This window comes from Lepisosteus platostomus, chromosome 3 (genome assembly GCF_059453375.1).
Source record: "Lepisosteus platostomus isolate fLepPlt1 chromosome 3, fLepPlt1.hap1, whole genome shotgun sequence".
NCBI lineage: Eukaryota > Metazoa > Chordata > Actinopteri > Semionotiformes > Lepisosteidae > Lepisosteus > Lepisosteus platostomus.
Genome location: NC_142613.1, coordinates 6,814,937 through 6,825,675, shown reverse-complemented (window position 1 = coordinate 6,825,675; position 10,739 = coordinate 6,814,937). Strand labels below are relative to the sequence as shown.

At 41.0% G+C, this 10,739-nt stretch overlaps 1 protein-coding gene across 3 annotated transcripts in view; it reads left to right on the top strand.

Moving 5' to 3' along the window:
• The first annotated feature begins 2,745 nt into the window (after positions 1-2,745).
• The window catches only part of inpp5l (inositol polyphosphate-5-phosphatase L), a 35,530-nt gene continuing 27,536 nt past the window's right edge, over positions 2,746-10,739 (top strand). Inside the window, exon 1 of one of the 3 annotated variants that reach the window (XM_088624145.1) lies at positions 2,746-3,294. In XM_088624145.1, coding sequence (XP_088480271.1) covers positions 3,235-3,294 — 60 coding nt within the window. In that variant the 5' untranslated portion in view covers positions 2,746-3,234. Of the gene's footprint in view, positions 3,295-3,979; positions 4,232-10,739 lie in introns of those variants that run through there. The other 2 variants (XM_088624144.1, XM_088624146.1) reach the window with 2 other exon arrangements.

The window sequence follows — 10,739 nt, the reverse complement described above, 5'->3', positions numbered from 1 at the left end:
CATCCTTTAATAAGCATTATTTACTTAAACATCAGCTTAGGCACAAAGCTTGAAGAAAAGTAGCATCATATCTATTGATCAGGTGGGTGGTAAAGGTATGTACTTCACTGGCAAATTTTGACATTGCAAACCTGCATTAATGTCGTAAAATGATGTTCACCAGATACTTGTAAAATGCACTTTTGAGCATTCCCAAGCAGAGGGAAAGGGATTCCCATCTCTACTCTTCTCTTTGTATCATTGTTCTTTCTTGTTTAGAGGGATTGAAGATGGAAAAGGAGGTTTTAAAAGTGCATGCACCACAAACCTTTTACATTTTCAGTACCTAAATAAAACCTTTCTCTCACTACATTGTAAAGTACTTGGTATAGTGCTACACTTGACTAGATGACCATTCACTTACCCTGCGAAGAACTTTACATAAAATGGTATTTGCTCTTTGAGAACCAGAAATCTTGGGCCGCTTTTGTGTGATCAGTTTCCTTCCTACCAGGAAGTTTCCTTTGTATCTCTTTACACTGTGGGTGCTTATCAATTGTGATCAAGTGACTTTTCCCCAGAGAGCTGTAGGGTTGAATTATTGAGACAAAATGAATTTATTAATAGTCCAAGCTAAAATGTTCTGTAGGTCTCGGCTCCTTAAGCAATTTAGAACACTGATGGCCATCTCAAGTAGATCAGAGTTGCGGGGTCTTTGGGTTTCAATTCCATCTTTGAATTTTGAAAACCGTGTTGTTGTTTCTGCACTAGTTGAAAAGTACCTAACAAAACTGTTGCTCATCCAGGCTTCTAAAACTGGATGTGTTTAGGTGCTGCAGATCCTTTTTAGGATACAATAAACAAGGCCCATTCTCAGCACAGTATTGACAATACTACACAGAGGTCTGAGAATGCCCTCTTAGTTTTCTAAGTTCTTCTGATGAGATTAATTGCTTCAAATTTGGTCATCAGAACAGGAAAGAATGGATATCTGGAAGTATGCTGTTTTGCATTCATTTCTACACGAGTGCGTATTGGCACTTTCCTAGCAAGAGTATTTAGAATGAGCTCCTTGGTAAGCCCTGTGGAGACGCACAACAGGGCGAATAGTGGCGAAAGAGCTTTGTGTAAACCATGCTGCTTCTTATCTTCCCACTGCCAATGTTTGCTCTACTTACTGGAAGTTCTCTGGCCCCCTGAGTAAATCCAGCTTTCAAAGGCGGCTTTAATGAATGTATAGTTGCATTGTGTGTGGGCCAAGATTTTTGAATGGTGACATTTACTTTTCACCTTTTAAAAATGATCGAGCTCCAGAGAGCTGACTGCTCCTTACTTGAGAATTCTCTTCTCTGGGCTTTAAAATCATTCCTTTCGGGATCGGGTTGTTGAACAACCTACAGTATGCTCACTTCAGGACACCTGACTGGGTGGATTCTAACTTGGCCCACATTAGTTTTATAATGGGCCTTGTGCAATGCAATATTTACAGCTAGATGGGTCTTCATGGTGCATCTAAACCCCAGTTGTGAGAACAATCTTTTTCAGTTTAATAGTTCAATCGGGTTAGGAGGGTAGGGAGGAACCATGTCCAGTTCTGGGGATCTGTGGTCCTTCTGCTTTTCTAACTCTTTAATCCCTCTTTAACTGATGTACTAAATAAATCCAGAAAAGCTGCTGCATTAAGGATTTAGTTTGCTCTCCGTGGTCCAGATCCTCTTGATATCCAGCCGAGATTTCATTATAGCACTCAAGAGAACGGAGTCGGTGGCTGTTGCTTCATGTTCCAGGCCAGCTTGACCACAACTGCCACACCCTCTCCCACTTTGAGGGAACACCACGCATGTGTGGTAGGGATTGAATGAATTTTCTTCAAAAAGCCTGAGGTGACAGTTTTTTTCAAATGCCAATTTCACATAACCTGATTGGGTTGATTTGATTTTAAAACAGTTGTTTTTTTTTTTAAACAGACTCAAAGTGCTGGTCAATGATTCAACAATCTGCTGAAAATCTCATGCTAGATTCTGCAGTCAAGCTCCAACAGAACCAAGATTCAAAAGCATGTGTTCGGTCTTCTCCGGTGATTTTAAAGTTGCTACTACAGTATCGTGTACACTGGCAGCAACATTTTCACATTAACCCAAATGCAGCAGGAGGGAGAAACGGTAGAGCTCCTCAACCTGTCAGCCCACCTGAAATCTTACTTATGTACAGTTGCATGATTCCTCCCCCCTCTATTTTACACTTTGAAAAACATCCCTACTGGACTGGACCTCCTTCGTGCTTCACGTTTCAAAAGGACTGCTCTCTTACATACACGTAAACCGCTGATTCCCCACTTGTAATCTCGATCATTTATATTGTGCATTAACAGGTTTACTATACCGCGGTTGACTTTTTACCCTGCGTCGAGATCGTCGAGAGCTTCGAAATACAGCGGGTAGTTGCCCCCTCTCGTAAAACCCAAGCAGATCTCGAGGAAAAGGCCATAGTCATCGATTTCATGTTTCTAAATTAATTTTGCATGAGTGTGTACGTACTGTAAACTGTTCTAATTCAACAAAATTACAGTTCTATATGGGCGTCGAGGCTTTTCTTCAGACTTTTGAAATAGAGGATTCCTGGACCCCCGGAGAGGTACTTTGTCAGGCTTTCTGGAAACGTCTTCATGACAGAAGTACCTATCTGATCCAGTCGTTTATCACCACGATGGCTTTGTTTTATTTTACAAGAGCTGCGCGCAACCCATCTCCCAGGCGGTCCTACGGAAAAGGCGCCGTTTAAATGCGATTAAGTGCTGTACTGTCAACTAGGCGGAGCTTAATCGAGTTCATAAAAACATTACAGTAGCAACTACTGCAGCTAGGCAGGGCAGGAACTAAACGACTCTCTCAGTACTTACATTGTATCAACTAATTCTGTTTAAGCCTTAGGCTGCTTATCATGCACTGGAAAGAAGATTTCGTTGCGTTGCTAATACCGAGCCTGCAAAAGGGCTCCTGGAGGAGTCGGCTTTGAGTTCGAAGGATCCAGTCGGCAGAAATACCGCAGTGCCGCCGAAGTTAGGAACGTTTCAACTTTTAGACCGCTGAAGAGAAAATGATCACAAAAGACAGAGACACGCTTTCGGGACGAAAGAATCCAATGTATCTTTAAAGCAACTGTGGTGATTCTCCGTGATTCTCCGTGTCTTCTCCTGAGGTGCACAGCGCACCTGTAAATAATTTAGACAGTTTATTGTGTAATCCGAGCTCTATCATGGGGACGTGCACAGACGTCTTACTGGTAACTGCTAATGTTGGATCGCTGTTTGATAATGTAAGTATATGTTCTTTAAAAGGGACTTCTCTAATTTTATGTTTTTAACATTGAAATTGCTTAGAGAGCTAATGAGGAAGAATGGTATGACATACCCACGAAAGACGGATGATCCTGTAAGACAAAAAAAAACGGGAAAGGTAGTTTAAAAGGCAAAAAACGTCGCATTTGTACATACTTTAGTAAAAGCGAAACCTTTCGAAATAATCACAATCATGCCTACGGTGTTGTTGAACTTAGAAACATGAGAACAGTTTCCCAGAACTATGAAACCGTACGAGACTACAGTATACAGTTAGGAGACTATACCTGTTTATTTTCCGCAACGTGTTTTTTTCTAGTGCATTTATAGGTAGCTCTTTGGGATTCAATATTTTTGCACCAAAGTATGGACAGTTGCAGATCCTGCAATGTATTCTTAGCATGGAAACGTGGTTTAGCAACATATTTCTAGTGCTGCAGAGGCCCTTTCCCAACGGCGGAGCCCTGAGTCTAAAGTAGTCTTTGCCCCCTTCCAACGTGAGCAGTTAGGGCAGGATGAGGGAGGTGAGTTACGTGGGGCTACGCTTCAAATCCGGTGAGATACCAACTGCCTATCGAAACGGAGCTGCTACTTTGTATCTGTTTAAATAAAACAGGAAACCCGTTCGACCTAAAGCGGGTCATTCCGCGAGAGGTGCCAATGTTTTTTTAAAAAAAGAAAGAATCGGCCCTTTTCAGGTTTTGTTCTCGAAAACAAACACGCTGGATCCAACAACAGTCCTTGAGATTGGCATCTATTAGTCTCCACGCCGTCTGTTGAATCCACGAACCGTTTTTGTGATGCACGTTTTTTTTTTTAAATCGTGCAGTGGTGTAAAATAACAAACCCTTAACCTCCGAAGATGTACAGACAGGCAGAAACCGTCAGCATTTTGACCTGCTGCGTTTTCTACAGGTGAGAAGTTCAACGAATGAATATGAATTATAGAAACTGTGAACTGAATTATGTGCAGTTTATAGTCCTTTCTGAAGTAATTCCGGTGACCAGTTGCAGAAAATTTCTCATTTTATAATTAACTTCAATGAACAGTTCTTGATCTACACCAATTAGATGAATGCAGTGACTTACAACTTTTATTATCGCCTGTTAAACGATTGAAGTGTTACCTTTTAGACTTTTACAACGACTGAAAGGAGTGAACAGGTTAGTATCCTACAGATTATCAATTGGGATTAGGAAGCATTTTGTTTATTGTACCTTATTTTGTGGTTTAGAAGGCCCCCATTAAAAAAAGCAAGTGATTCGGATGCTATGTTGTGATAAGTGGGAAAGTGACCAAAGACAGGAAAGTTGCAATAAAGCTTTTTCAAAGTTAAACGTCATTCTAATATGAGCAGTTAGTACTGTACAAACCAGCTAGTGACATTTGATTAAAAAAACGGAGCATTTTCAGTGTAAGGAAGGAATTTGATGCTGATTTCGGAAATACAAGGATATGAACCAGAGACGGTCTGCTTTACAATCTACAGTATAAAAGAAGGATCAGGTCAGTTAATTCAAGGTAATTGGGTCTAGCAGGCAGAAAAGACAGATGAAAGAGTTGTTCCACTTGATAATCTGGAAGTTGAACAGGATGGAGATGACACCACCTGCAGATCCGACACTGCTGAAATTCAGAAGCACTGTGTGTGGGTATAGATGAGGGCTAACAACAGATGTTAGAGTAAGTGGTGAGGAAAAAGTTGTTCTTTTTTTTTTAAAGATGAGCTGGGTATCAATTGCCAAATATTGTGTAACCCTGACACTTGTTGAGCCCAAGTATAGTTTTCCGCTATTTCAAAATGGGAACTTCAGCTCCGAGGATGAAGGCTATGTTGGAAGGGGACGTATTATTTGTGTTGCTGTGTAATTTTGGAGGGGGAGAAATTGTGTTAAGGGGTTAAATTGTTCAGTTTGGCACTGGGAGTCAGTATTGCATCATTGAGATCATGAACTGATGGGTGCATTCGCACTTAGGCCTGGAGGGCGAAGATGTTTTTAACTTGAAAGCAATCTGACTGCAACTGCACGTAACATTTTATTTTCCTACAACAGGTTAAGCAATAACTGCATTTCAAGTTCAGCTTTTAGGTCACATTGTGACAATGGAGCTTATACTTGTATTCTTGTAAAATAGTGCCTGCCATCAGCCAAAGAACACTAAACAATTAAGCCTCAGGAGTTTTGTACAGTTAATCTACCTAAGTGAGGCCTCCCTGGATTAGGCCAACAGAATGTCGTTGATTTTTTTTTTTTTGACGTAGGCTAGGTTTTGAAAATTTAGCTGAAGTTTGTTTTGAATTGGGGTATGGGATCATTGATTCAATTTTGTAATTGAAAGAAAAAAAACACTCTACTCTGAAAACAATATTAGGAAAACAGCCCTAAGGCATTTTTTGAATGGCTAAAAAAGGCCTGTTTGATTCACATCCTAGAGGATCCAGTGGTTAGTCAAGTATTTGTTGAAGAAGCTGCAGAAATTAGATTGGGCCTCTACTGTTTTCATTTTTTTTTTACAAAGTACAGTAGCTCTGTGCTTCTCTGGAAACGCACATTAATCTGAGATCCTCTCTCGTTTTTCCTTGTTTATTTTTTATCCATAAATATCAAATAGCTTTCCATGGTAAAATAAATTTATTAATTACCCTCATCACAAGACTGCAACAACCCCGATTTTCTCTGTGTGAGTTTAGAGCACTGTTTGTCTCAAAACATACTCCAGTATTTCTGGGCAGCACTTGGCTTAGGCCTCAACTCCATTTCCCTTGTGAGAAGGGAGAAGAGATGTGTATGGAAAGTTGGCAGAGGGCCACACTGTCTTGTTTCCATATACAGCTTTATTAATAACCCATTAGATCCTTGTGTGGAAATAAGTGGTGCAGTCCATCTCTAAGTCAGAAGGTTCTAGACACATTCCTTTCTAGTTTTTATTGGTTTGTGGAACAATTTAAGTTCTGTTCCTCCTGAATTGCACCTTGGTGTAGCTGAGGGCACGCTAGCTGTGCCTGTGAGTAGTGTGCATCCCCCCTCCCCCGAAAAAAATAGACTTGAACTTTAATGGTTCTTAACTCCAACTTCGGCCTGCAAAGGAGATTCTGTAGACTGTAATCTCTTATGAATCTTTTCTATTAATTAAAAGTCAAAGATTTACAATTCTTTACTATGTGGTAGAAATGTGTTTTTTCTTCTGTGAGCTTAATGAGGAGAATTACTGTATGGTACTTTTACAAAAAAATAACCCTAAAATCTAGGAAAAAAATACATCTTGGAGCTTTCAGGAAAAGTGCTCAGGGTAATGGAATTATACCTGAGCTTCAGTGTTACATACAGTATATAGCATACGCTTCGAACACCCATTGAGTGTGGTCTAAACATTAAACCTAACCAGAGTACGCATCTGCTCATTGGACACCAAAGCACTTGGGAACAAAAGCAGAATATTTTCTGTATCATGAAAATTTTCTCTAACATGTTGCTTCTTGCAGGAGTTACTACTTTCATTTGTGGTGACGGAGTGTTAAAATGTGGGATTTTTGTGATGGTGACTCATTGGTATCATATGAAGTCAATTCATTTTGTTGTGTGGTAACCTGATAACCTGGAAGGAAAAAGTTGTGTAACTTGCTGATCTTGGAAAGTGAGCATTTTGTTTCTTTCTACTGTATGTAATTATTCACTGCAAGGCTCTCTTCTTCATGCATTATTGTTGATGTGCTTGAAAGCCGAAGGAATGCGACTTATCAGATCTAAAATGCATCTGGGTTGTTGGGCTGACAGTTCTCTCATTTGGACGTGGCTTAAAGTCATCTACTAGTGACAGCAGCAGTCCCATCAGCATTGCTGTAACTGGGGCTGCCTGGCTAATAACCTCTTGTGCAGACACATCCACTGTCCAAGAACCTGCCCTGACCTCTGCACTCTGCATGTGATGGTACGACATCATGTGCTGAAGGACTCTGTCTTCTTTTACCCTCTAAACCACACACACTTGCTTATCTTTGATATATAAATGTGAAAGGCAAGGCTGCTGTTCTTCAGTCCCGAGAAGCTTTTTCAAAAGTATGTGTATAGGTTTGTCAAGTTTGTTGAGAGTGCCCTCAACAACAAATCTTAATGCATTTGTCATTCTTCTGGTGTTTTACGTTTTAAAGTGAATTGGCATCATTACTCTGTGAGGGGCTGGGTGTCTGTAAACTAGCTACTCCTAGCCTTGAGTTCAGTGCTTTTCCCTTTTATCTCAGGGGTAGTTAAACAGCAGTAATGACAGTGTGTACATTTCTGAATACAATTGCAGAAGTAGTGGTATTTCTTGTGCCTATGAAATGAAGTCTCTGTAACTGGAAAACCTGTCCATGTCAGTACATTAACAATTGGCTGTTTGTATCAATGACTTTAATGTGCGAATGTCTTAAAATAGTAAGAGGAAAGGGACACTCAATCAGAAATGAGAGGGTTGGTATGGGTCATTTTAGAAAAATGTCAAGGTGTAAATGCTACAGTATTTGTATGCTACAGTACACAATGCTACAGTACACAATGCTTTTAGGTATAGTCCTTATCCAACATGCACAGGCTTTAGCTGGAGTCGAATTTAGTCCAACATCCACCCACCCATTTTCTAACTGCTTTACTCAACTACAGGGTCACGGGTGCTCACCTATCCCAGCAAGCAACGGGCACAAGCAGGATACACCCTGCATGGGATGGCAGTCCATTACAGGAAACATATGCATGCCGGGGCTAATTTTCTCAGAAGTAATTTGACCAACCAGTACATTTTTCTAATGTGAGAGGAAACCGGAGTACCCGGAGGGAACCCACTTGAACCTGGAAAGAACATACAAACTCCATGTAGATGGCACCCCAGACCTACCCCAGGTCCGGAGCCCCACTGCTGTGAGGCAGCAAGGCAAACCTCTGTGCCACTCTGGGTCTACAGTAAATTTAAACACTTGAACAAGAAGTGGTAGTATGAACAAGTATTGATGCCACGCAGTGATGTAATGGTTTGTAGTCTTCAGTTTTGCTATTATTGTGAGGTATCGGTGGAATTTTTGGGACGTTATGTTCCACTAAATACCACGCAAGATGATTTTCCATCTGAATTTGCTGAAGCCCAGCAGAATGGCGTATTTTAGCTTGGCAGACTAGCCTTCAGTGCTGAATTCATGCAAATCTCTTATGCAAAATTGCATCATGCATTTTAACCCTGCAGTATGTTGTATAGGGCCAGAGTATGTCTTTTTATAAAGGGAAAATATAAACAGAAAAGGCCCCCCTATTTGGTATTTTTCTTATCTGGAATACAATGTCAGCTTTTAAAGACCTAAGTCACTGAAGAGGCTTGTTGGTTTAGAATTTTGTTCCTGGAATGCCAGATAGTAGCCTCATTTCACCGAGCGGTTGAGCCTGTCATCAGCCCCTTTTGCTCTCGTTCATGTTTCTGTGGTCTTAAGATTTTGAGTTTGACCTAGGAGTGACATAGACAACTCCTGTGCGTACTTCTGCTTTTGTTTGTGCTGCAATCCCTAGATCTTAAAGAGGAGGGCTGTTGTGTCACTGGGACAGCAACATAGAGCTCTTAGAGGAACTGCTCAGTCAATCGGAGATAAGGTGTCCAGTCCCCAGAGGTCCTCCTTCCTCCTGAAACGGACTGTACCATGCACAAACATGGCACGATTTCCATTCGGCTAGCAGCCACATGCAAGATTCGAGATGAGCTAACTGCCCAGGCAGAACAGGAGCCCACATCAAACAGCTTTTTATGCCTCTAGTTGAAGGGTGTCCTTGTCTTTATTCTGGGCTGTTAAACTGTAAGTGTCATGGTTCTGATAAATGTGATGTACGTCACCTTGTGTCACTGCAGTTGTGCAACAACTTAGCCACTTTTCTTTGTTGCTCTTAGCTTGACGGGTTTTTATACTTCAAAGCGATCTGCGTGCACTTGCCCCCCCCAGATGCTGGCTTCCATTCAAAGCGGCAGGGTCATGTTGTCGCGGCTGCAGTCCGCGTGCTATCGCTCGCAGCTGCTGGCAAAGTGTCTTTATACCCGGGTGCACTGGAAGCACAGGTCCGTGGCACGTCTCCAGCAGCTGCAGACGACATCAGGCTGACACACCCCAGCTGCACCGAACTTTCGAAAGCACAGCGGGTTTCTTTCGCTGGGAAAGAAAAATCAGAGTGTTTTTCTGCTTCCTACTCTTTAAACAGTATCTCCTGCTAATCCCTAGAAAAGAGGCAGGTAGCAGGCAGCTTTTGACAGCAAACTGATTGAATACTAGATTAGATCACAAGTTTTGCACGGGATTGCATTTTATTTGTGGAGTGTAATTTAACTTGACACTGCAAAGGAACAAGTAAAGTAAAAATTCCATGCTGAAAAGAAAAGACATTTTGTGCTGTGGAGCCTTCTTCGGGTTTGCAGCCTCCACATGCGGACACAGCTGCCCATTTTAACTTGAGGCTTTCTAGTTCACCTTCGTTCTTCACTTGTTAGTGTAATGGAGTGTGCTTCCTGATTTGAGCCTTTCAAGAACCCCGTCGGAGTCTAGATCTGGACTTGACCACCTTGGCTGTAGTGTGTAGGAAGTGCAGAAGAGCAGTCTGGAGAGGGAGAAGGTGAAACCTCTGTCAATTAAAAGCTGGTTCTGCTTCTCGAAGATCTATAGAGAGCAGAACCTGCAGAGGACTGTTAAAGTAAAAAAAGTGGTACGGAGAGCTACCTTTTAATTATTTTTTGGAGAGATGCACAGTACTGTACATGGCGTCATGTAGTTTTTGAGGAATATGAAGTTTAATCTTTTATATTGTAATTGACATTATATAGAAAGAATATTTTCACTCTGAGCACACTACTTCCATAAATATAACTGTTAGCACTTTTAGTTTTTAAAGCCTATTAACATTTAAGAAAAAATGAAGAAAATATTAATAATGTTGTAAGCAGTAATTTGTTCTTATCAATGGAATATAATAACCTCACACACAGCTTCTGCAAAACAGTAACCCAGTCCCTTCACAAGGACAGAATTTCACATCGGCACAGGAGTTGCTGGGAATTCTGAATTGTGTGTCGCATTTGTATCTCGAGTGCTTCCTTGTTTTTTTTGGTGGGGGCAGAGCTACAGTTTGGCTGCTCGGTCATGATAGTGTTATGGAAAAGAAAGTTCCACTCCGACTGTTTGCATAACTTGCTGTGACAGTGGCTGTATTTATCTGCCTCTGCAGGTCTGCTCCCCTCTTCCTTATAATTATACTATATATTCTGTGTAATTAGATCTAATTACTCTTTAAAATAACAAGGGCCTTATTTAATATTTCCATTTTGCTTTAGTTACCAAAGATGAAATACTACAGTTTTATATTTGCTCCATTTATGGGTATTTCAACATTTGTGGTCATGGTAATGTTTTTAGGAATGTAT